This window comes from Carettochelys insculpta, chromosome 1 (genome assembly GCF_033958435.1).
Source record: "Carettochelys insculpta isolate YL-2023 chromosome 1, ASM3395843v1, whole genome shotgun sequence".
NCBI lineage: Eukaryota > Metazoa > Chordata > Testudines > Carettochelyidae > Carettochelys > Carettochelys insculpta.
In genome coordinates this window covers 49,671,006-49,698,073 of record NC_134137.1, presented here as the reverse complement: position 1 = coordinate 49,698,073, position 27,068 = coordinate 49,671,006, and the positions used below count along the sequence as shown (strand labels likewise).

The 27,068-nt window shown below is 39.8% G+C and overlaps 1 protein-coding gene across 1 annotated transcript in view; it reads left to right on the top strand.

The window, feature by feature from the left end:
- The window catches only part of USP12 (ubiquitin specific peptidase 12), a 61,211-nt gene extending 35,411 nt beyond the window's left edge, over positions 1 to 25,800 (top strand). The window contains exons 5-9 of the mRNA XM_074982191.1: positions 11,325 to 11,401; positions 11,688 to 11,771; positions 16,857 to 17,054; positions 19,435 to 19,513; positions 23,023 to 25,800. Of these exons, the coding sequence (XP_074838292.1) occupies positions 11,325 to 11,401; positions 11,688 to 11,771; positions 16,857 to 17,054; positions 19,435 to 19,513; positions 23,023 to 23,124 (540 nt within the window). The 3' untranslated portion in view covers positions 23,125 to 25,800. The remainder of the gene's footprint in view (positions 1 to 11,324; positions 11,402 to 11,687; positions 11,772 to 16,856; positions 17,055 to 19,434; positions 19,514 to 23,022) is intronic.
- Positions 25,801 to 27,068: the final 1,268 nt, after the last annotated feature.

Sequence of the window (27,068 nt, the reverse complement as noted above, 5' to 3'; positions counted from 1 at the left end):
TGTTGGCACAGCGCCTGGCTGTCTGCTGTACTGTTCTTCTGGCCTCTGTAAGTGCTTGCTGGGTACTCTGGCTCGATGAGCGTTTGTACTCCAGCAGTGCAGCGCGCTTCTTTTCAATGACTGGAATCATCTCATCTGCGTTAGCTTCGAACCAGTCGTTCGTGTTTCTAGCTCTTCTTCCAAACACCAACAAGGCTGTGTTGTAAACTGTATCCCTCAGATGTTGCCATTTGGATGTCGCATCAGCACGCCCAGGGCTGCTGCGCAGATTTTCCTGGAGGGTCTCTCTGAACTTTTCAGCTTTCTCCGAGTTTGCCATCTTTCTGGCATCAATGCGGGGCCTTCCAGCAGGTTTAGAGCGGTACAGCTTCTTGGGTCTCAGCTTGAGCTTGGAACAAACTAGCGAGTGATCTGTATCACAGTCAGCACTATGATAGCTGCGTGTCAGAAGGACGTTTTTGAGGTTATTACGCCTAGTGATGACCACATCTAGTTGATGCCAGTGCTTTGAGCGTGGGTGTCTCCACGACACTTTGTGCTGTGGCTTCATTTGGAAGAATGTGTTTGTGATGCACAGATTGTGGTACGTGCACAGTTCAAGGAGACGCTGTCCATTGTCATTCATTTTTCCCACACTGAAGTGTCCTAAGCAGGAAGGCCATGAGGCCTAATCAGCTCCAACTCTTGCATTGAAGTCACCCAAGATGTACAGTTGTTCACGAGCAGGTATTTGCACTACAGCAGCACTAAGCACGTCATAGAACTTGTCTTTTACTTCTGGTGTGGCATACAGGGTTGGAGCACAAGCGCTGATCAGGTGGACAGGACCGGTGCAAGTTTGAAGCGTGATCCAAAGAAGTCTTTCTGATCCGCCCATGACTAATTCCACCATTTGTAGAAGGGTGTTTCTGACAGCAAAGCCAACACCATGCTCTCTGGGTTCTTCTTGGCCTTTACCCTGCCAGAAAAGTGTAGTCCTTTTCCTTTAGGGATCCCGAATCTGCGAGTCGTGTCTCTTGCAGTGCAGCGATATCAACTCTGAGCCTCTTCAGTTCCTTGTTGATGACAGCAGTCTTGCGGGTGTCACTGATGGCCTGAAGATCTTCAGTCAAGCCGGTCAGCATGGTCCGCACATTCCAGCAAGCAAGCTTAAATTGTTGATGTTTCTCATTTCTTGTTGATTTTCTTATTGGTTTGCCTGGTGCCCAAATTTCAGTCACTTGTCAGGTTCAGGAACCTTAAGCCTCACTCACCCAGCGAGGCAGGTGAACTGTGGCGGGACAGTACACTATTGGCTGGGGGCTGCCCAGCTTGAGGCGGGCGGTGACTGTCCAGTGAGATGCGAGGATCCCTCCCACCGTTGAAGGCAACCCCTGGCACTTGTTCTCTACGCCAATCGAGCAAGAGCTTATAACTGGTATCTGTTGCCTCCCGTGTTGATGCAACGCTGTTCAGCGATGCCGGAGTACCTCTCCGGGCGCGAGCCTGGGCACTTACTATGGAGACTCTGGGCTGCCCAGACACCAGTGTCCCCCTCTCGGCTTTACTGATATAGTCCAAAGGAGAGGATAACCTCCACGTCTGGTACCAGCTCAGCTGCAGGAATTGCCGGGACAGTGCCAGAAGTTGACACCGAACCGCCTTCGGACTCCACTCCGGATTTTCTGGCAGGGTTTACTCCCTTAGCCTCTCTCCTTCCCAGGATAACCCACAAGGCAGTGGGGTGTGGAGAATGTGGTTAAGGATCCAACTACGTGATGCCTCCCTGTTACCACGAGTCACCATAGCTCCCTGCAGAGCAATGACCTCATATCCCCAGGACCCTCCCCCCCACCTTTCACCACCCCTCCCCCCAGCTACCATCACCATAGGACCCTCCCCAGCCCACTACCCCCATCTGCTCCCATGTCTGCCCTCCTCGCTGCATTGGCCCCTCTCCCCTCAGCTGCTCTCAGTGCCCCCAGGTCCACCTTCCCCCATCGCTCTTCAGGCTCTTCTCTTCAGAGACTCCTTTTCCTGGTAGTGCTGCCTTGCAGGGCACAGGTGGAACACCATACCTGAAAAGGACAAACACAGGGCTCCTCCCTCGGCGAACTCCCAGAGGCAAACTCCCTTCCCTGTTAGCTGCTGCCCCCTGTTCCCAGCGAACAAGGGGTGAGCAGCGAGCTCCCTTCTTATAGGGAGAGCTCCCAGCTGGTCTAATTATTGATAAAGTCTATATGAAAGGAGTATATAAGGAACCATTTGAAGATCTCTCACTAGACACTGATGATGTTGCTCCGTTTAGTAATGAAACATTTGCAATTAAAGCTGTTAGGCTCGGCAAACATTTTTAAAGATAAAATGGAACTTCCTGAGCTACCTGTTTTTACTATTAAGGTATAGTGTGTGTATTCTATATGCCATGTGTAAGAGTGTGCAGGACAGATGTACTTACTCTCTACTTTCCCACACTGCAACCGCTGACCTTCTGAAAGGTGTAATTCTAGACTTTCCTCTAGCGGCAAAAGAGGTACCAGCTTGGGACTTGAAACTTGTTTTATTGATTCTTACTAAGTCATTGTTCAAGCCATTGGCATCCTGCTGTCTACTATATCTTTCCATGATAATTGGTTGTTTTTCAGGGAAAAGGACAAACTATTCCACTGAACAGGAAACTAGGAAGTCTGACAAGACAATCCTGGCTTAACCAGGAGATCTTTGATGAGCTAAAATTCCGGAGTCTTACAAAAAATGGAAACTAGGTCAAATTACAAAGGATGAGTATAAACGTAGGGCAAAACTAGAAAGGCCAAGACACACAGCAAGCTCAAAGTAGGTGGAAACACAAAGGTGTAACAAGAAAACTTTATACAAATACCTTACAAGCAAGAGGAAGAGCAAGGACAGAATAGACCTGTTATACTATTATGAGGGAAAAACATAACAAAATGTGGAAATGGCAGAGGTGCTTAATGATGACTTTGTTTCAGTTTTTATCAAGAAGGCTCTGGCAGCTAGATACCTAACATGGTGAATGCTGGAGAAAATGGGGTAGGATCCAAAGCTAAAACAGGAAAAGAACAGAGAAAAGTTAGATGTTTTCCAGTTACAATGGCCTGGTGAAGTACATGCTAGAATACTCAAGGAGCTGACTGAGGAGACATCTGTGTGATTAGCTATTATCTTTGACAGGTTGTGGCAAACAGGAGAGACTCCAGAAGATTGGAAAGGGGCACATATAGCACTCATCGGTAAAAACAGAAATAGGGACAATGCAGGAAACTACAGATCAGTCAGCTTAACTTCTGCACCAGGAAAGTTAATGGAGCAAATAATTAAGGAATCCATTTGCAAACAAGATAATAAGGAGATTAATAACAGCATGGATATGTAAAGAACAAATGTCAAACTAATGGGTAGCTTCCTTTGATAGGATAACAAGCCCTGTACATAAGGGGGAAGAGGTTGATGTGATATACCTAGGTTTTAGTAAAGCATTTGACAGTCTCACATGACCTTCTTATTAATAACTTAGGGAAATAAAATTTAGGTGCAGCTCCTGTACATTCAGTGCATAACTGATTGATAACTGCTCTCTAAGAATGGTTGTACAATGGTTCATGTACTGGAAGAGCATAATAAGTGGGATTCCATGGAGATCAGTTCTGGGTCCATTTCTGTTCGTTGTTTTCGTCAGTGATTTAAATACTGGTGCAGACAGCATGACTGTCAAGTTTGTGTAAGACACCAAGACGTGAGGGATTGCAAGTACTTTGGAAGATAGGATTATAATTCAAAATGATCTGGACAAACTGTAGGTATGGTCTCAGGTAAACTGGATGAAATTCAGTAAGGACAAATGCAAAATGTTCCATGTAGGAAGGAGTAAAATGGAATATGACAGCATAGGAAGGAGTACTGCGGAAAAGGATTTGGGGATCATAGTGGACCACAAACTAATATGAGTCAACAGTGAGACATTATTAGAAAAAGCAAATATCATTCTGGGATGTATTAATAGGTGTGTTGTAAGCAAGAAACAAGAAGTAATTTTTCTGCTCTACTTTGCACTGATTAGGCCTCAGCTTGGGTATTTTGTCCAGTTCTGGGTGTCACACTTCCAGAAAGATGTGGGCAAATAAGAAAAAGTCCAGAGAAGAGCAACAAAAATGATTGAGTCTAGAAAACATGACCTGTGGAGGAAGATTGAAAAAATCTGGGTTTATTAGACTAAAGAACAGAAGACAGAAAGGGGACATGATAGCAGTCTTCAAATACCTAGATGGTTGTTATGAGGAGGGAGAAAAATAATTCTCCTTAGCCTCTTAGGCTAATACAAGAAGCCAGTGGGGATATGATACAGCAAGGCATTAAGGTTGGACATTAAGAAACACTTCCTGTCAGGCTGATTAAACACTGGAAAAAATTGCCTAGGGAGGTCGTGGAATCTGGTGGGCAATAATTTTCACAGAAGGGTCACTTCACCAATTTTAGTACTGGTTGCGGGCCACCTCTGGCCCCCTGGAGGGGGTGGGATCTTGGCCAGAAGAGCTGGGATTGGGGGCTATATAAAGGGAGTGCGTGAGTATGAAAGAGGAACACTTTGTGTTCTGCAGTATACGTGACATTGACTGTGTGTACGGCACAGACTGTGTGACAGTGGCGCAGTGTGTGTGTGCTGGCTGCTGGGTAAGTTTCTGAGAGAAGCCACCCTCTGTCTCTTTAAGAGAAGTCTCTCCTGCTCTGTTTTCTCTGTCCTCCCCTGCTCTGCATGCCTAAGTGAGGCTATGTCTACACTATGAGATAAACTTGTATTTATAAATATCAATTTTGTAATGCTGGATTTTATAAATTCAAATTTGACTATCCTCACCTCTCCACCTGTTCCTCACAAAGTCGACTTATTGCTGCCACACTCAACTGGCAAACATCAACTGTTGCAGCAGTGCATTGTGGGAATCTATCCCCCAGTTTCCTCATCTCTGGAGTATTCTGGGCATTTTCACTGGTATTTGACATCATCTTCCCACATTGCATTGCCCTTATTCCCCTCCCATGGTAAGCAAATGTCCATTTTCCCAGGTAGAAGGAAGGAAAACTAGTGCATCAGTGCATCATCGTAGATCGCCAAATGCACAGAAATCTTTCTTTAACTTAAAAATGTGACTGTAACTGAATTATAAAAATCAGCAGGTGTGTGTCTTCTCAACTGGCCTCCACTGACTGTCCCCACCTTCCTTGATTGCATCTGATCCCTGAAAATAATACAGGGACGATGAAAAGCATGAAGAAAGAATTGATAGTAAAGATTTTAGGGAAAAAAAGAGTTGCTGAGGGAAAGATATTTGGCTTCCCAGTCCATTTTACAGCTTCTGTGCATAGTCTGTATTCTCAACTGGCCCTCCACTCACTCTTCCCTGCGTGAAGGGGTCCAAAGTTAGAAGAAAGAGGATAGAAAAGGCTAGGGGAAAAGATTTTTGGCTTCTCTAGTCACTACACAGACATTGCCAACATGACAAATGGGGCAGTTTGGTATCTGAGAGGTTAAATGACCAGTTGACATGCTCCCCAAAAATCTTTTTTTGGCTGTGGGATGCAGAGTCTGTGGCTTGAGGGCCACTTGAACTGTTCCTCCCAAGTAGCAGCCAGGCCCTGCAATTTGTAGCCACTGAGCAAGGCTTCCCCCGTGCAACAGCTAGCCCCCCACCAGGTGCTGGTTGGGGTGTGTAGGAGTTTCAGTGGGGAGCCAGCTGAGGTAATCTCCCTGGGCGACTGCAAGCCCCTGCAATTTGTAGCCACTAGAGAAGACTTTTTGTCTGGTGACAGTGAGCTCCTCATATCCTGATTGGGGTGGAGGATGTCGGGGGTGGGGGGTTCAGTGGGGGCCAGTTGAGGTAGTCCTCCCAGCCCCAAAAATTTTAGCCACAGAGATTACCTCCCAGCATCAGCAATGCCCCGAAAATCTTAGCCACGGGAGAGACTTCCCCCTGGCAGTAGAAAGACCCTGAAAATATTTTTAGTTGGGGGCCAGATGAAGTAGTGTCGTTCCCCCCCCGCCCCCCAGCCATCTGCAATCCCCCAGAAATCTTAGCCTCTGGGGGAGACTTCCCCCTGGTGCCAGCAAGCCCCCAAAAGTCTTTCCTGCTCTTGGAGCCCTAACCACATGCAAGCCAGGACATGGTGCTGCCTGGTAGTACTGAATGGCAGGCATGATTTTTTATTGGGTTGTGGGCTAGCCATATGGTGTGGCTGAGCGCAGGAAAGACCCTGACAGCGTGGCACCTGTGGGGGAGCAAGGGGCTGGTATGCACAAATGTAAGCCACTGAGAAGTTTCTCAGCCTCTTATACAAGCATGACCCCCACAACAGCCTTGCCGCTACGTGGTGCGGTAGGGCAGCCGCTGGCGCCGGACAGCGCAGAAAAAAATGCCAAGTGGAGCAAAAGAACCACAAATCTCTTGCGGGGGGCTATTTGTAATGTGTGGATGCACTCACAGTGCTAACAGCAGAGAAAGAAAAAGGTTTATCATCAGCCTCTCATACGAACGTGACCCCACAGCCATAGGCTTCCTGGTCCTGAATTGAAATTCGTGGTCTTCCTGTTACCTAATTCCTGCGCACCTGGAAAGCAGTGGCCAGAGTGGAGTACTGAGGGGCATTGAGAGGTACATACAGGGTGCCTCTGAAGGCTAATAAATTTGATTTTAAGATGTGGCGCTTCTACACTGGCCTTTATTCGAACTTTTAAATTTGAACTTGACGCTGTACCCAGCTGGTTCTGACAATATTATGATATCAATATTAGTGCTCCCTAAATCGAGCTAATGGTATTTACAGTGAAGACCGTCTTGTAATACTGCGCTACCTGCCTTAAATTCAAATTTATCTCATAGGTGTAGATGTAGCCTCAATCACTTACCATCCATGCTTCAGACTGTAACATCTCCACAGTGTGTCTCCTCCCTGATCCCTGCCCTGCAAGGATGGGTTGTAGGGGAACACCCTGACTTCAGCATCCCTGCCTCCCTCCCAATCTCTTCCCTCTGCACAACTAGCAGGTGAATTTTAGGAACAGCTCAGCTGCAGATGGAACCAAGTGGTTGAATGGGCAGCTTAAAACATGCTACCTGGCTGAAAGTATCCACGCTCTGCTAATCAGCTGAGCATGCCAGAGAGAAATACTTCATGGACTGGATCCAGCCCCCAGGGCAGATTTTGCCCACCCCTCGTCTAGATCAGACCATTGGGCCAAGTTATTCATGAGACTTCATCTGAAATTCATTTCTAAATTGGTGCCAGACTTTCATGTTATCTAAATTTCCAGCTACTAGTTTTTAACTCTAAACCTCTTTTTTTCCTTTTCTTTTTGAGGGTCTGGGAGTGTCAAACTTAATGGGCATATGTAGGGCAATTAACCTTTTACGTGAAAAGGCTGAAATTACTTCAGAAGTCAGACTTTTTGTGTCATTTGGGAACAATTTTTTCAGAAACTGTTGAAATAGATTACAATGTGCATCCTACTTTGCTACAAGATGAATATCTCCCTTGTGAAAACAGACTTGACTAGACCTTAGTCAGCATCTGAAGTGTCCCTTAGAGATGTTTCTCTTAGGCCATGTCTACACTAGCCCAAATCTTTGAAATGGCCATGCAAATGGCCGTTTTGAAGATTACTAATGAGGTGCTGAATATGCATTTCAGCGCCTCATTAGTAATCTTCAACATGGCCATTTGGAGATTTGGGCTAGTGTAGACATAGCGTTACTGATATATGCATGGCAACAGATTAGTTCCATACAGACCTTGTTAGAAGTTCTACATGGGTGCAATCAGCTGCTTCTGATGGCACTGTAGGTAGAGCAATTCTGAAGTCTTGTGTAGTAAGACACATGGCATCCACCTCCAGACAAATTGCTTGAAGAAGAAAGGATACTTAACCAACTTAAATGTATACCCCAAATAAAAAAACACAGTAAGAGACCTAACAAAGAACCACCGTGGCTAAACAGCCATGTTAAAAAGGCAATGAGAGAGAAAAGGGCAGCTTTTAAAAAGTGGAAGTCAAATCCTAGTGAGGAAAATAGAAAGGAACATAAACACTCCCAAATTAAGTGTCATAATGTAGTAAGAAAAGCCAAAAAAGATTTTGAGGAACAGCTAGCCAAAAATTCAAAAAACGATAGTAAAATGTTTTTTAAATACATTAGAAGCAGGAAGCCCGCTAAAAAAGCAGTGGGGCCCTTGGACGATAAAGATATAAAAGGAGCGATTAAGGAAGACAGTGCCATTGCGGAGCGATTAAATGATTTCTTTGCTTCAGTCTTCACGGCTGAGGATGTTACAGAGGTTCCTAAATTTGAGCCAGCCTTTTTAGGTGACAAATCTGAGGAACTCACTCAGATTGAAGTGACATTAGAGGAGGTTTTGGAGTTAATTGATAAGCTGAATAGTAACAAGTCTCCAGGACCAGACGGCATTCACCCAAGGGTTCTGAAAGAACTCAAATGTGAAATTGCGGAGTTATTACCAGTGGTTTGTAACCTATCCTTTAAATCCACTTTGGTACCAAATGACTGGAAGACGGCCAATATAACACCAATATTTAAAAAAGGCTCTAGAGGAGACCCTGGCAATTATAGATCGATAAGTTTAACATCAGTACCAGGCAAATTAGTAGAAACACTAGTAAAGAATAAAATTGCAAGGCACGTAGAAGAGCACGAATTGTTGGGCAAAAGTCAGCATGGTTTCTGCAGAGGGAAGTCGTGTCTAACTAATCTATTACAATTCTTTGAAGGGGTTAATAAACATGTGGACAAGGGGCACCCAGTGGACATAATATACCTAGATTTCCAGAAAGCCTTTGACACGGTCCCACACCAAAGGCTTTTATGTAAATTAGGTGGACATGGGATAGGAGGAAAGATCCTTTCATGGATCGGGAATTGGTTAAAAGACAGAAAACAAAGGGTGGGAATAAATGGTAAATTTTCACAATGGAGGAGGGTAACTAGTGGTGTTCCCCAGGGGTCAGTCCTGGGACCGATCCTGTTCAACTTGTTCATCAGTGATCTAGAAAATGAGGTAAGCAGTGAGGTGGCCAAGTTTGCAGATGACACCAAGTTGTTCAGGACAGTCAAAACCAAAAGGGATTGTGAAGAACTACAAAAAGATCTCAGCAAACTGAGTGATTGGGCAGCAAAATGGCAAATGAAATTTAATGTGGGTAAGTGTAAGGTAATGCATGTTGGAAAAAATAACCCAAATTACACGTACTACATGATGGGGTCAAATTTAGCTACGACAGATCAGGAAAGGGATCTTGGAGTTATAGTGGATAGTTCTCTGAAGACATCCATGCAGTGTGCAGCGGCAGTTAGTAAGGCAAGTAGGATGTTAGGAATTATTAAAAAAGGGATCGATAATAAGACAAAAGATATCATACTTCCCCTATATAAAACTATGGTATGCCCACATCTTGAGTACTGCGTGCAGATGTAGTCTCCTCACCTCAAAAAAGATATATTGGCATTAGAAAAGGTTCAGAAAAGGGCGACTAAGATGATTAGGGGCTTGGAACGGGTCCCATATGGGGAGAGGCTAGAGAGACTGGGACTTTTCAGTTTGGAAAAAAGGCGATTGAGGGGCGATATGATAGAGGTATATAAAATCATGAATGGTGTGGAGAAAGTGAATATAGAAAAATTATTTACCTTTTCCCATAATACAAGAACTAGGGGACACCAAATGAAATTGATGGGTAGTAGGTTCAAAACTAATAAAAGGAAATTTTTCTTCACACAGCGCACAGTCAACCTGTGGAACTCCTTGCCCGAGGAGGCTGTGAAGGCCAGGACTCTATTAGGGTTTAAAAAAGAGCTTGATAAATTTTTGCAGGTTAGGTCCATAAATGGCTATTAGCCAGGGATAAAGTATGGTGCCCCTAGCCTTCAGAACAAGGGCAGGAGATGGATGGCAGGAGATAAATCACTTGATCATTGTCTTCTGTTCTCCTTCTCTGGGGCACCTGGCATTGGCCACCATCGGCAGATGGGATGCTGGGCTGGATGGACCTTTGGTCTGACCCAGTATGGCCATTCTTATGTTCTAAGTAATAACGTCAGTTCTTCAATATATGTCTAGTGCACTCTGTACCCTCATTCCCCACTACCTGGTTTTCCCAACTCACAGAATACATATGGCATTTGACACGAGCTTCTTGGGATCGGGAACTCACCTGGATGCCTTGTGAGCACATCACAAAAATATCTAATGCAATTGGGTTAGCATTCCTTGTTGTTCAGAAGGTTAATTCAAGGAAAGTACGCTCATAAAGTGAGGCACAGCAGCAATTACATATTTAAAATAGCAGCATGACATAGAAGACCCTCTCTGCTTAGGGATTTTGCTACTTTCCCAGTTCTGTTTTCAGTAAGAGCCTTATTAATCTGTTTTACTTTAAGTACACATTCAACTTCATGAGCTGATAAAAATTTAAGTCTGGTGGAATCCTGCAATTTTACCATGGCACCAAATGGAGGAATTCTAGAATTTGCCCAAAACTAAGGTTTCTTCCAAGGGAGTTGGAATAACTCTGTTTTTAATGATGAGATCTTTAAGCAATGGTGAAACTCCATTGTGGACCTGTTGGTATTTCCACGACAAACACTATCCTTTTTTAAATATGTCTGAACTTAGAAATGTGAGCTAAAGGCATGCTTTACTGTTTCAAGGAATTTTACTTGGCCTTATACGTTTCCTCCCTGCGTGATCATGTTAGTAATAATATTATTGCGTAGTACTGTAGCACTTACAAAACCTTATTATGAAGCTGCACTGCATTGTACAAATGCAGAAAAGAAAAACTCTTTGTCCTAAAGAGCTTACAGTCTACGACCAGAAACCTTTCTTCAAAATTTTTCCATTTGGTAGGTTTGTGGTTCAGCCTTTTAACATCAGTTCTGGATAGAGAATTCTTGTACTTCATCTTAGTCCTCTATATTTGCTATTCCCTAATGATAAGGTGATTTTTAACATTTATCTTAGTTTTTACCAAAATCCTTGTCTCCCTTTGACTTAACTAGAGTACCCCTTTCCAAGTTTCTATGGTGATTGTAAACTAGGAGTGAAAAGTCTGCTATACCTTAGATTTCAGAAGGACTTAGGTACACACTTAAATCAGAAAGGCTGAGGTGAATACATCCTCTTGCCTTCTTGTTGAAGGATATGGTCTAGTGTCTTGTAGTGGAAATTGTCAGTAATGGTAAGGTAAATTACTACAGTTTTGGGTGTAGTTTATTGTAGATTTATTTTAACAATCATTCTCTTTTTTTTTCCTGCAGATCAGCAGCAAAGATGAAGATTTTTTAGACCTTTCTGTTGATGTAGAGCAAAATACATCAATTACTCACTGCTTAAGGTACATACAGAAACAAATGCTTATACATTTGAGTCTTTCATCTGTCACCGTCTTAACTAATGCCAGGTTGATCAAGATGAAAATGCAGGAAGTGAAGCAAATAACTCAGGTCAATCTGAGTGTTAAATACTTATTTGACATGCGTTTTGTTCCTGTTTATTTAAAATGAGACATGTAAAACTATGTTGTAAAGTTGTGAGATCTTTATTCTGTTTAAAAAATCAATATATATTTCAAAATCGGGGGTAGTTTTTACATCTTGTATTTTCATTTGTGTTATATTCAGGGGTTTCAGCAATACGGAAACTCTTTGCAGTGAATACAAATACTACTGTGAAGAATGTCGCGGTAAACAGGAAGCACATAAAAGGTATAGTGTACTTAAAATATTTATTGCCATTTGTGAAACTTGTTAATGATTTTTTCCAAAAATATATTTTTTCCTGTTAAGTTCTGTGGATGCTTATCATAAATAACTTTACTGGGTTATTCTGAGTTCAGTGAAAATATACACATGCATAAGGTTGCTTATGAGCATAAATGTTTGGTTTGGACTCTTGATCATGATTTATTTCAAGAAAAGAATTCATGTTCTTGAGTCACAAAACAAACTGGAAAAGATGGGTGAAAAATTGTGATAAAATCAAGCTGTGTGTGTAAAACAGTGAAAATCATACTTTTTTAAACTTAATATTTCTAAGAAAAATGAAAGTTGAGAAAAGATGGTAAGATCAGAAACATTTAATGTCATTTAGTTGAGATAGTACACAGAGAATAATTCAGATTAACTATTGCTCTGAACATCTGTCATAAAGGAGTTCATAGCAATGATTGGCAAAACTGTATTTTTCTTTGATCTAGGTCACAATTAATCTTGTAACAGTATCACAATTTTTACTTTTTTTCTCTTAGCAATTTAAAAGTTGGTGCATTAAAATACTCACTGACATAGTCCTTTGAAAAAGCAGCACAATGTTCCGTGGAAGACTGCAGTTCTTTGTTTAAAAAAAAGTCTTGCATTTTTTGTCTAACTTTATAGTATCTTCCATTCACTTTTAAGAACAATTTTCCTGAAAATGGTTTGTTTATTAGCTAGACAAGCTAGGTGGTGAGAAAACATCTTTTATTGGACCAACTTATGTTGGTGAAAGATGCATGTTTTAGAGAATCTCAGCTTTTCAGCTGGACTGGGAGAGATGCTCAGAATGCTGAATTTTGTTTCAAAATAAAATTTTATTATGTGAAACAACCTCTCTTTATTAGTTCATATATGGTGTGGAGTGGTTAATAGTTCTGAAATGAACCAATTATTTGTTAGCGCACAATGCAACACAATTTAGAGACATGCTCAAACAAAATTATTAGGTGCATTAACAATGTTACATTCATACATGTACATCAATGCGCCACACAATTCCTAACAGGCCACAAAACGGTGGAGCCAGATAGAGCACAGAATTAAATGCATTACAGTGGCTCACTATTACATTGATCTTTCAAAGCCTCCATGAGCAGTATAGAGGAATGAACAGGATGTGGGCAGTCAGACCTAGTCATCAGACCAAGACTTGGGCCAAGTGGTTAGAGCTTAGGATCCAAACCAAAGAAAGTGTTTGGTACCAAATCAAAGGTCAGAGTCAGAGGTGGTATCAGGTGGGAACCTAGTGGTCAGAGCTGGAGGCAGAATTGGGCAATGTGGAGCAGGGACCCGGAATAGAGCTAGACAGCAGGAACAGGATATCAGGGTTTGGGATAGGAGGTCAGAAACCAGGAGCAAGCAGGACCGCGGTTGGGGCTTGGAAGTCAGGTAAAGAGGAGGGGTCCATAGTTGTAGCCAGTCAGGGACTCCTATAGTTAGTCAGGCAACTTCTTGTTGTTGTTTCCTGGTTTATTTAGAACCTCATGGCAGAGGTATAAGAGGATACCAAATCATTCTTTAATTTGAAGAAGACAATGCTAGCAAACTAAGACTGAAATTTTAAGTTGATATGGACTTGGTAAAAGTGTTAAGCATCCGCCTTGATCCGTACTTCTAAAAACTCTTTTAGCCTTAATTATAGGATTTTTTTTTTTTTTTTAGGTACAATATGCATTTGTCACAGATTGCTTTTCAGGCGGCTAGTTAGAATTTCTTAAGATGAAATTTTAGTCAAGGACACACAAACTTCAGCTTTATAGAGACAACTATAATTGAAATAATAGAAAAATTATTATGTAGAAGCATGAAGTGAGTACTGTATACATTGTGCATGCTTACAACCTAAGAGACAATTGGAAACAAAGATAGAAGGAATTGTAAATGGAGCACCTCAGAAGGGAGGTTATGATTTAGCTTATGCCAGGGGTAGCCAACCTGTGGCCCATGGGCCAGAATCTAGCCTGCAAAGCCTTTTCATCCAGCCCACAAAGCCGGCAGTGGTGCCATTTTATCCACGTCAGCAACCTGTGGCTCCTCATGGAGCCAGTCACTGCTCTGGATGCTGCCGCCACTGACTCTTCCTCCAGCTCCCTGCCCGGCCACCACTGAAATAATGGAACTAAATTTAATTGGTTTAATAGCTGGCAGGGTGGTTGGAGGGATCCAGCCATTAAACCAATTAAATTTAGTTCCATTATTTCAGCAGGGCAGGGCAGGGTAGTAAGCCGCCCACACTGCTTGGCAGGGAGCTGCATAGCTGTGCTGAGGCGGTGGCAGTGTCCGCAGTGAAGGAGCATCAGGGAGGAGCAGGCATCATCTGATGGAGCTTAATCCTCGGTTTGGGGCTGAGAGAGGGGTTAAACCTGGGGGTGGTGGGTTAAACCTGGGGATCGGGGGACAGGTTTGGGTCTGAGAGGGGTTAAACCTGAGGATGGGGGTGTGGTTTGGGGTTGAGATGGGTGAAACCTGGGGATGGGGCAGGGGCAGGTTTGGGACTATTCCATGTTCAACCCCCTGAACATGTAAAAAATTGCCATGTGGCCACTGAAGAAAAAAGGTTGGCCACCTCTGACTTATACCATCTCGAGGACCCAGTGGATCCAAAATTAGAGAACAAGATTCTTTTATATCTCACTTTTATTTAACCTGTTAGATATCTAATCACCTTGACCAGAGGCTGTGACCATAACAAGATTGAAACAAAAAAAGCAGTCCAGTAGCACTTGAAAGACTAACAAAATAATTTATCAGGTGGTGAGCTTTTGTGGGACAAACCCACTTCTTCAGACCATAGCCATATCTGGTGGGAAGAAGTGGGTCTATCCTATGAAAGCTCATCATCTAGTAAATTATTTTGTTAGTCTTTCGAGTGCTACTGGACTGCTTTTTTGTTTTGATAGTATATAGAATAACACGGTTATCTCTCTGTTACTACATAACAAGGTTGATACCAGTCTGTTTTCCATGCGTGGCCCCTTGGGTATCCATAGCAAAACCATAATTATTAATTAACTGCATCACACATTTCTTAATCTTATACATAAAGATAGTTTAACTATACACCGAGGTGTCCTGTGGCACCTTAAAAACAAATTTATTTGGGCATAAGCTTGCATGGGCTGGAACCCAAGAATTTCTTAGTCTTCAAGGTGCCAAAGGTCATCATTGTTTTTGCTAAAACAGACTAACATGGCTACCCCCTTTGAAACTTTTAACTGCCTAGTTATTGCATAACATCCAGATTGCTAAAGCCTTCTGACAAACTCTGTTCTTGAACATCTCCAGTATGTGCTGTCCTCTCAGGCCTATCAGCTTTTAGCCTAATAACCCAATTATGTATCCCCTCCTACTTCCTGTTACAGATTTCAGAAGGAATCATAGCCTAATGACTATGAACCCTCCAATATCAAGTCAGGGTCAACAGTAAATACTCTCCATATCTTTACCCCAGATTAACTTTTGAGGTTGTTTTGAAATTACGTAGCTCATTTTTGATCCACATGATGCTTTTAAGTTTTATAAGCAGCTGAAATTTAGGGAGCTCTGAAACCCTTCAGATTTGTTCAAGGCAGGATATTTAGTTGTACTGAGTTACAATGTACTTTGTATGTATGGTGGTATGTTATTTTCTGTCATGCTATGGTAGAATGTTCTGCTTGGGGATGATGAAGTTTGGAGACTCTGTTTTTAATATGATGTACATCTTCTGGAATATTTCCCTATTCATGCTTTTTTTAAGAAAAAACTAGCTTTGTTCTGCTAATTTTCTGATGTACACCAGAGACTTGGAGGTTATTCAGACTTTTTTCTTTTACTGTTTGCCAAATTCAGAATGTTCACTGAGTAGGGTTGCAGAAAACATTAGGCATTTTTCCAATACTTTTAATTTTGTAAGTGCAAGCACAACAGGAATTTAGTATTTTGGTGAACAAAAGCTGTCTTCCCAAAGTTGTCTAATTTGTAGTTCCGGGTAGCTTTTGGCTTTTATTTCTGTTTACAGGATTGTTGTAACTGTATTGCAGTGATATCAAAAGGCAACAATCGAGGATTGCAGCCTCACTGTGCTGGAACTGTACTAATAAGCAATAAAAAGACACTACCTTAAAGAATTTATAGCGTAGACTATGACAAGATGAGGTTGATGGATGAGACAGACAAATGGATGTTTGGAGAAGAGAAAGGATATAATGAATGTGCTCATGGAACTGTATGTAAAGCAGAACTATTATCTCACCATCAGGCTTGCTATGATCTCCTGATAATTCTGTAGTCCCTGCAGATTGTGAGATTGTGACCTAAATGGTTCAATGTCAGGAAGGTATTGAACATTGCTTCCTTGGTTTTTGTCGTATAAAATAACTGCCAGATCATGCTATCATGGCACTCTCTGGAGCACAGTGTTGGCCTGTTTGGGTGAGGTTATATCAGGTAAATAGCAGTATATTAACATTTGTGTCCTTTTGGGGAGATAAAACTAGTTTTCTACATACATATTTTGGAAAACAAAAAGAGTTTAAAATGAAAACATTTTGCTCAGCTCTCTCAAGCGTAAATCTGTGTTCTGGTTGGAATCCAAGTAGTTCTAAACAAATTGGGATTTATATGGCAGTATCACAAAAATGTGGGAGTTGGGTTTTGCTTTTAGGGATCTAAACAGGAAGGATAAGTAGAGGTGTGTTTAGAGTCACTTTTGTGCTGCATATCCTTTTACTTATATTCTTTGAGGGACAGAGCACACAATGTTTTAAGTTTTCAGACACATATTGCAGTTCTCTTTTACGTTTAACCTCCATGTTTAACTTACTGCAGTTATCTGTGACTTGGTTTAGTGTTTAGACATTGCAGCTGTACAACATGCTGAATAAGTGGCTACCAATCATGTGGTTTTAATAGAGAAAATTCAGGAAAGTGACAAGCTGAGCATCTTTAATATTTGAACATATTTTAATAGTATTCAAAAGACTATTTTTAATTTCTGACGGTTATACTAAAATTGTGAAATCTTGAAATGATTTGATATATTTTATTTTGTTTCAGGATGAAAGTAAAAAAACTACCTATGATTCTAGCTCTTCATCTGAAGAGATTTAAATACATGGACCAGCTACATCGATATACAAAGCTTTCTTATAGAGTCGTTTTTCCTTTAGAGCTTAGGCTTTTTAACACCTCGGGAGATGCCACCAATCCTGACAGAATGTACAACCTTGTTGCTGTGGTAATTCATTGTGGGAGGTAATAAGTTTGTTGCATTGAGGTTCTTGTATGAAATTATTAACAGTATGAAAGAAATTCATTTTCATTTAAGCTATCTCTAAAGTGTTATAAGAATGAATGTATGTGCCTTTAAATAAATTCTTAGTTAGAATAAAATACATTTAGATTTTAAAAGAATTTTCCCTGAAACAGTTCTGTAAATTTTTAAAAATAGTCTAATTTGGCCTTTTATTCTGCTTGTAAAGCTGTCAAGATCACAGCATTGTGTGTGTTGATGGAAGTTTGTTGTATATTCTATTGTTAAAGTTTGTGCACTTGTGTTCTAATTTTACTTTTCAAGCATCTGTGCCCCAAATGAAATGTTTATCACACATCTTAGGTTTGCCACCTGTGCTTGGAGGTTGGGATCCCATTGTTCAGTCAAGGCAGTGCTGCAACTGCTTTATTAATCTGCTCAAATGCTTAATGCAGTGGTGGGCAACCTGTGGCTCGTCATGATTATGTACGTAGCCTGCACCTTGTATACAATTGTTCATGCACAGGGTTGCCAGATTCTGCTGGTTTCCTTCTATATAGTTTTTTTTTTTTTCCTACTGATATTACTGTACTAAAGTGATACACATGTAAAGCAAAGGCAAGTGAAATGATATGTACACATCATTGACTGTGAGATCCATGTGCTCCCTGTGCATCCAAAGAGCTGTTACAGTTCAGGTGGCGCATTCCACAAATTCTCGGTGTGCAAGCACAGTTAGCAAAAGTAGCCTATCCTGGGAGATCATCTTGGTTAACGACAATCTTACAACCCACTGAGATGGAGGGCCACTTATGCAGCCTACTCACTAGCCTGAATCTTTCCTCATTGGGTTAGTGGAACTTCCCAGTTTCCAGCTGGTTCTGAAGGACTGTGCTGTTTTGCTAGTGGAATAATATAACAAAATTAAGGGTGGACTTTTTGTCTACAAGCATCAGTGACTTCTAGATGTCCTCTTCTCCAGTGCTATCATTTTCTGAGATGACTTGCAATAGATAAGTGAGTATTAGAGTAGTATTCTTAGTAAATGTTAGAGTATTCTTAGTATAAATTCAGTTTCAAGCCTGATGGGTTCAGGTACAAGACATTTTTTAAAATCTTGTTCTTTGTCTGCTCAGGAGGTAAAGTGGGTTTGTTTGTTTTGTTTGCTGTAAGCTACAAAGTATTACATGGTGGAACTTGTAGGTGGCCTGCATTTTATATATAGTCAAGTTGTTGCCATAAGGAGTTTTTGTATTGCTTTGTAGGTAAAAGTACTTGGAATTAATTTAATATTGGTTTCTGAGCAATTTCTTACGAGAGTTAGGTACACATCTCTGCTTGAGTTTCAATATGCCTCATTGTAGTCCTGATTGTCCTAGGGTCCTTCAGGTTACAAATTTGGAGTTGATCTGTCCATCCTGGCTGGTCAAGACCTTGATTAATGAGTCCTTTCTGTTGTCTCACATAATATTTGAGAGACAGATCTACAATACTGGACGAACGTCTCTTCTTAAGTCCCCTTTTTGCCTTGGGTTTAGAGAATATTTTTCAGAGTTTAATTTTTGGCATGAAATTTCTTGGCATTGCTCTCACCCAGAATCCACTTTGGTTTGGGAAGTTTAATTTTTTTTTCCATTCAACCATTTTTAATATAAGAAATGTTAGATATTTTTTATCCCTAATTCTGTCAATAAATTCTTAGATGAAAAAGTCTTTGGCTGGGTCTACACTTGCCCTCAACTTCAAAGGGTGCATGGTAATCAGGGTCATGGGATATTACTAAAGAAGTGCTGCAGTGAATACGCAGAACTTCATTAGGCTAATTTTTCCCTACGGCAACTTCAAAGCATCAAACTTTGGGCACTTTGAAGTGCCTTTGCTACTTCGAAGTGCCTTTACTCCCCAAAATTTTGAGGAGTAAAGGGACTTTGAAGTTACTCGGGCACTTCAAAGTGCCTGTGGCTATACACATGTCAGCAGTCCAAAGTATGATGCTTTGAAGTTGCCATGGGGGAAAATTAGCCTAATGAAGTGCTACATAGTAACTGCCGCACTTCACTAGTAATCTCCGGTGGCCCTGATTATTACCATGCCCCCTTCGAAGTTGGGGCAAGTGTAGACAAGTCCTTTCTGATTTTATCTTCTTACTTATTGTACTAAACAGAGGATCAAATAAGGAATAAATAGGACAAGATTTGGTGTTGTGATAACTACTATCTTGTTTTCATGTAAATGACCTCGATAACAAAAAGGGGAAGGAATATACAAATAGGAATACAAACAACCAGCTTGATTTTTACTAAATATTTATTGTGGGGGGGAAAAAGGCTCTTTAATGAAACAGACATGCATTATGTTAATGTTCTTTTTTTTTTAATACAGTGGCCCTAATCGAGGACATTACATTGCAATAGTGAAGAGTCATGATTTTTGGTTGCTCTTCGATGATGATATCGTAGAGGTAAGTTCTGATGTAACGCTTGTGTTTTTGCTCCTCCTAAATTAATTTTGCCCCCCACCCAAACATCTGATTTGTGATCACTTAAAGATTATAAAAGGAGTGGTGTGCTGATACTTTGAAGATACAAAATATCTTCAGATATACTTTCTTTTTCTCCCAGAGAAATTCAGTCCTTGTTCTGTGAGTAGAGTCATGTTTAGATATTCATTGGAGAAAAAGAAAGTATTGCTCTTTATTCAAAATGTATATATTTTTGGATTACTTTCTGGAGCAATTGCTTTTAACCAAAATAAAATGTGTGCTAAGGAGACTGCTAATAGTCCTAACCTTAGGTAGAAGTAACTATCTGAAAGAGCTGCTAAGTTTTCATGGCTATCTTCCATGTCAGCCTCCTCTAAAGTCATTCTGACCCTCACAGGTCGATCAGAGTTTTCAGAGTAGTACCTGAGACACTACGATTCTGAATCAAGCGTGATGATTAGTGACGGAAGTCTTTTGCTGCTCTTGCCACCTATGACCTTCACCTTTCCTTGGCAGGGCTGGAAAACTCTATATAAGAAAAATCAAAATGCTGTGTGGAAAATACCAGGGCCAAAGTGGAGCAGCAGAAATATACCACTTTAAAGACTAACAAAATTATTTATTCGGTGATGAGCTTTTATGGGATGGACCCACTTCATCCAATCATGTTGAATAGTAAGACAGAGGAAGCTGTGCTAGTCTATACACTATCAAAACAAAAAGCAGTCAAGTAGCACTTTAAAGACTAGCAAAATAGTTTTCATTTCCAATACAGACTCACATTTATAAGTACAGAGGACCAAAAAAAGTATTGCAGTAAAAACTGACAAATCAAATAGGATTGAAGGAAAGGGGTGAGAGATGGGGGGGATGTTAATTATCCTGTCTGAGATAATTATGAGCATCTAAAGAAGGGAACCAGTCCTTGTAATGCATGAGGTAATGGGTGTCTCTGTTCATACCATGTGTTAATGTGTCGAATTTGAATATGTACTCTTACTTACAAACCTCTCGCTCTAATCTGTTAAATTATTTGTGTTCCAGGACACACATTCTCAGGTCTTTAACAGAATGGCCCACTCCATTGAAGTGTTCACAGATTGGCTTATGTGTATTGAGTTTCTTGATGTCTGCTCTGTGTCCATTTATTCTTTGGCAAAGGTGTTGCCCAGTCTGTCTAGTATAAATAGTGTCAGGGCATTGTTGGCACATAATAGCAGATATAATTTTGCTGGAAGTTCACAAGAATGTGCCTTTGATTTTGAAACAGACGTGGTTGGGTCCAGTGACAGTGTCCTCAGAATAAATATGTGGACAAAATTGGCAGTGGGGTTTGTTGCAATGAAAAGTTCCAGGATTAGAATTACTGTGGTGTGTCCTGTGATTGCTAGTGAGACTCTTTTTCATATTAGGAGGTTGTCTGTAGGAAAGGACAGAAAATGGAGTCATGAAGCCTCCATAGCGAATCTGCCTATTTAAACCTTTGAAGAGGCCAGATGGGACAGCTAATCCTTACTTGTTTTCCTTCTCGCCCATCATGCCTTGATCTAAATTTCATTACCATGTGTGTTAATCTCAGGTAATTAATAGGGCCTCCTAGTCCATGTTTTCTTCAAAGACACTAAGGTACCCCACTGTCTTCCCTAGTCTCTATCTTGATTTATGATAGTCACAGAGACTCACCAAACAAATATTATGGAAAACTTTCCCTACCCTGCCCCTCTCCCAGAAGATCAGGTTCATCTGCTGCCTCAAAAGCTTTCTCTAAGTGCCTTGGAGATCTTGAAGAAGTCTTCAGTAGCCTGACTGGTTTTGGTTCTGAGAACTGAAAGGGAAGATAACCTCTTGTTGTCTCACATAGAGCATTGTTTTAAATTATGCAGTTCTTGCACACTGTAGAGAGAAATATGTAATACTAGTTCATCTTACTGGTCCTAAATAAACTCTGTGGACCCGAGGAAGGGACATGTACATCACTGAACGCAGTTCATTTAAGAGTCTAGCCTTCATTATTTACTCGCACGCATGGATACTTCAACTACTGAGGATGTGAAAACAAAAGCCCAAGATCTTAGAATACAAGGCTATGGCACCATCAGCTGATGAAATGCGCATAGTTTTCAAGCCCTTGCTTTATGTCAAGCTAGACTCCACTAACCCTTTTGTGCTACTGTTTCTGGGAATTTATGCTAGCCATTGGAAGGGCTTACTTCTGCACTGACAAGAAGAATGCTGTCATTGTGCTTTCTACTAGAATTAATACATTACATTGGACATTTCATTGCTTTTGAGAGTGTTGTGTCAGAATCTGACTTCTTTCATTATTCAATTTCCCTAACTTCCTTCTGAAGAAAAAAAAAAAGGATTCACTTATGACTTAATATCTCACCCTCAGAGTGTTTTTGATTCCAAGAGTCACTCCAGAGTAAATAGAAGACTCAAAATTCCACTTGCAGTAGAATATTAGTCTTTTGTGGCAAATCTTTTATATATAATATGAATTATACACACACAAGCACACACGCTTTGGTACAGGAGTCTCTTTTCATGAGTTAGAGCAAGTCCTTTGGTGATGATAGCATAGCTAAAAGATGGTACCAAAAGCTTCACAAGCTGTGGCTACAAAGGGTTAGGAAAGGGGATAGCAACATCCTTCAAAGAACTCTTTCCAAAAAGCTTCCAATAATAACAATGGAGACAAAGGATTAGATTAAATCAACTTGATGTGAGGAAAAGAATGCTGCTTTTCACATTCTTGCTGAGTGAAATATATTTGTGGCTTATTCTAAATTAAGAGTTTGGTGTATTGCATTTAATTTGGCTTTAGTTTATGTTCTGTTTGCAGAACTCATGAGATGCCAGATGGCTAGCACTGTCTTTGCATCCTGCTCTATATCACAAACTGGAGGCTCTTCATGCTCGTCAGGAGTCTAAGGTCCTGGCAGCTCCTTATTTTTAAAAGCCAGTTGCTCTTTTCTCTTCTTAGTAGTTCATTCCCCATCCCTGCCTAAATTGGTCTAGCTTATTACATTCTGATTAGTCATCTTAGTTCAGTGCTGATTGTAACGTCTTATATTTGCATAGCCATGCTGAGTTTTGGCCCTTCATCAGAAAAGATCTTGGTATTACTTTATAAATCACCTTTCCTTATGGAGGACCTGTCAGTTAATCTTTATAAAATTGCATTCATGTTTAGTCCATTTATTAGTATTAAATGTTCAAGGTACAAACTGCACAGAAGCTGGGCAGTTGTGAAAGAAAGAAGATTTGGAAGTAAAACACAAAACAAAACAGAAGGCAACAACAAAAACACCCCTAAAACTAACAGCCCTTACAGCCCTTGTATAACCTAGGTTATCTGGAGAAAGGTCATTAATAGCTGAAACCAAAGTATTTTTCACTTAACAAAGTAGAATTTGGTAGATTATACTTCTGTCATAGTAGGCTTTTTCCTTTAAAATTTAGTGTTTCTGTTTTGTTTTCTGCAGAAAATAGATGCACAAGCTATTGAAGAATTCTATGGGTTGACATCAGACATCTCAAAAAACTCTGAGTCTGGGTACATCCTCTTCTATCAGTCTCGGGATTGAATGGGAACTGTGCTGAAGAGAGATTTTTATTCCTCGTTTCTTCTGTGGCTGTATTGGAATGGAGCAAGCACTGGTTTAAAAAAAAGATTGCAGGGAGCTCCATGGACAGTAGCGCAGTTTGCACATAACGAAACAAAGCTTGGATTTTTTTAAAACCCTTCATATCAAGTTCATTTTATTTGCTCAGGTATCCTGTTGACCGCATAATTCTACTGCAACTGGTAGGTGAAAAGAAAGATACCGGCCACGTATAGGAGCAGCCTTCCAACAGTTAACATGTTTCCTCTTTTTTTGAAGTCCTGTATCAAAGCCCCTCAAAATCAGTGGAAAGATGCCCTTCGACTTCATTGGGCTTTGGATCAAGCCTAATTGCAACAATTTGCCGGTGCATAGAAGCAATATAAATCTGGTATTTTATACCGATTTTCTTATTTGGAAAAAAAACCCAGAAGATTTTGTGCATTATTAATTTGCTTGTGTTCAATTATGAAAGATTATGGTGGCTATGTTTTTTCCCCTGGTTTCTTTCCTATATAAACAAGAAATATACTTGGGTCAATACAGTAACATTTTAGACCAAAACCGTTTACCTGAAAATATAAGCTAGTAACAGGGAGGCCAATTATGATTTGCTTCTCTGAAGAAGCTTACATTATATACACTCTCTCTCTGTGTCAGAAGCAATCCAGCAAAAATCATTGCTTTTAACCTCCCTATGCAGAAAGATTGGACTTTTAATAATAGTTTGTTTATTTATGCATCACAGCAACTGCTAGGGGTCTGTGTATTGTCTTTGAGTACAACAAATCTTGAACATAATTTTATATATTACTTATAGATGTACTTATTCTGTTTTAAATTTTTCTTTTAGGGAAAGACATTCTAAATATAATTCATAAAACATCTTTTAAAATTTGGTAACATAGAAGGGGTATTTTCTCTTTTAGGAGGAACTAGTATCTGGCTAAATACTTTACATTATTATTATTATTATTATTATTATTATTATTATTATTAAATTAAAGTGTGAACCTCTTTACACTCTGATGAAAAAGCCAAACTGTAAATGTTTCCTGTATCTGCCTGAATTATGATTGTAAGAATGTTTACTGTAACAAATTGCTAGCACAGTAGTAGTGACCCCAGTCTTTACTATTCTTTATTCATTAAGGGTGCATATTCAAAATTGGTTTAAAAACCTAGATCAAAGTAAACCATTTTCAGATTATCATTCCCTCCCCTGAAAATTGATCCATTTAAACTCTCAACTCACTGGATAACCTTCAAAAACCTCTCTAAATACAAAATGTCATTGATAATAAATTAAATAGTCTAGGAATATGAAGGGAGTTCAGTGTTTCGAGATTTTGCATGCCCTGTAAAGTGATTTTTTTTTTTTCCTGAAATTAAACAGTTTACCTTGGTTTGGGTTTATGAATCAGCATTAAGATTTCAATCATAGCACCACAAAGTAATAGATGTAGTAAGAAACAAATGAACTCTGGTGATGACACTTCTCCATGCATCAGTTTGTCTGACAGTGACTGAATGTAATTTCTGGAAAATGATGGAATACATATTTCAGATTATGGCTATCTTGTCTTGGATATCCTTCTCATCCCATTTCAGATGATGACTTTTACTTGACTGTAATTTAGTACAGTTATGTAACTGCATCATTGAAACCTTTAAAAAGAATATCTTCTGTTTTGCTGCTATAACTAATATTTTTACTTACCTGTATTTTTGAGCTCAGGAAAGGACTTCACCTATTTATTCAGTTGAAAAAAATCTTGAACAGCGTCACTAAGTAAATTGGGCTATTTAACAAATGTAAAAGAAAATTCTTTTAATATAATTGTTTTTATAAATGCAAAGTTTCTGAAGCCTTAGCTTTTATATAAATTCTGTAGCTTGGCTGAACTGCCAGCACTGCAAAGTAAAGTATAACAAACATTTTGGGAAAGATATAAAAATAATGGATTGGTTATTTTTAAGGGCTTATACCGATTTACTTTACGAGCTAAAGCTCGTTTTCCAGCTTTCAGTGGGAAAAGAATGAGGGGTGAATCCGTTGGACTACAATACATGCCAGAAAGATGAAGTCCCTTGTATTAAGGGTACAGCTTTGTAAAACACTTGTGAGTTTTTGTTAACTGATAAATGTTTGCTCAGTCATTTTACGGTTTTAAAAAATATACATAGTTAAAAGCCAAGCATATTTGCTAAAGGTATTTTATACAGTAAAAAAAACTTTAAAGCATTTTTGTTTCACTGGTAGCCACAGGATATTTCGTTTTCCTTCAGCATATTTTTATAAAATGTTGATTTACTTTGGGTAGGATTTTTCAGATAGTTGTTCCAACTGATACCTTTAATTTGACTTCTAGTGCAGCTGAACATGTAAGTAATTCTTGATAAAACTGATACCAGAAACTACAGCTAACTTTAAAATAAAAAAGGAGAGCCAATATAAAATATACCTGACCAATATAAAAAGCATTATAGGATTATGTCTTGATTGTTATTCCAGTGGAGAACGTGGTGAAAAATCTTCACTTGTAAATAGTGACAATGATTTCTGTGTAACTATGTAAATGTTAATTGGGATGACAGGTCCCTTATTTTGTATATTGGAGCAAAAACTTCTATTAAATAATAAAATATGTTCTCTAAAGCTAAGTACTGTATTCTTTGTATGTATTTCTTGCTGAGTTACATGGCATTTGGTGCTCTTGTAATGTTTTCAAAAGTTGTGAGAATTTCCTGCTTTAAGGCAGCAGCCGGCGCGGGGGGAGGAGGAAAGGTATTTACTCTGCATCATGTATCCACTCAACATTAGTTAGTTTTTTTTATTCAAGGCAACATTAAATCTTTCTTTTAGCTACTTAACAACTATGAAATTGTTTTTAATATTACATTTACTAATGTTAGCATATTTTTGTTTGTTTTTATAGAACTAGTTTGATTGGTTTAATATTTTACTGAAACTACAGTGGAGTCAGTTCAAGTTTTTTCTGAGTTAGAGAACTTGCTTGAATTAATCAAAACGTTGAGAAGAAGTCTTCCAATATCCTCAGGAGCTGCCCCAAATTTATGACCAGAATTTTCCTCAACAGCTGTTCTATATTTCATTAGTCTTCCTGGAAGGTAATTCTAATATCTCAAAAAGAGATTTATTCAAGGAAGTTGAGCTACCAGAACTGGGAAGTGTAATCTTCTTTTCTGGGCTTGTCTGTGCTGGAAAACTAATTTGTTGGTGCTTCTATTAAACATGTTATATTTAGTACTGACTGTCATTGTAGTGGGCTCTCAGATAAACTGTGAGTAGTCAACAGAACATAAAAATGTGTGTGTCTGCATGGAGTGTTCAACATGTTCCTACTGCAGTGTACTTCTCCACATAGATGAGCCTGTGACAAGCACTTGAGTGGCCAATGCAGAACAAAACTACCTTTTGAATTGTCAAAACTTCTGTTGCTGAATGAATTGGAATGCTTGAGAGAGTCTGCAGAAGAGTGGTCTCTCATTGTCCATTGAGAACCTAAGAGATGAACCAGCTTGATGTAAGATACAGGGCTGAATTAGAGAAGAGGGTTATGTAGTTTGTGTAATATCTAATGCTTCCCTTTTTTGGTCCTACAAGTATAATACTTGTGTGGGATATTGATTAACCGAAGTCCATCTGAAGAAAAATTCACCAAAGGATTTCACTCATACTGCAGTAAGTCATCCTGACTCAGGTGGATGATATAGATGAGTCTTTAAGTATGTTGAATTGAACATACTTGTCTTTTTAACAACACTGCCTATCCTCACATAACCGATGTGAAGTTCTAGCCTAGTTCAGAAAAGATAATCTTCCATAGAACAGGGACACTGATTTTTGAGATCTGAAATAACTAAACTGATTTCTACAGCAAACAATTATGAATCAGGTCAGG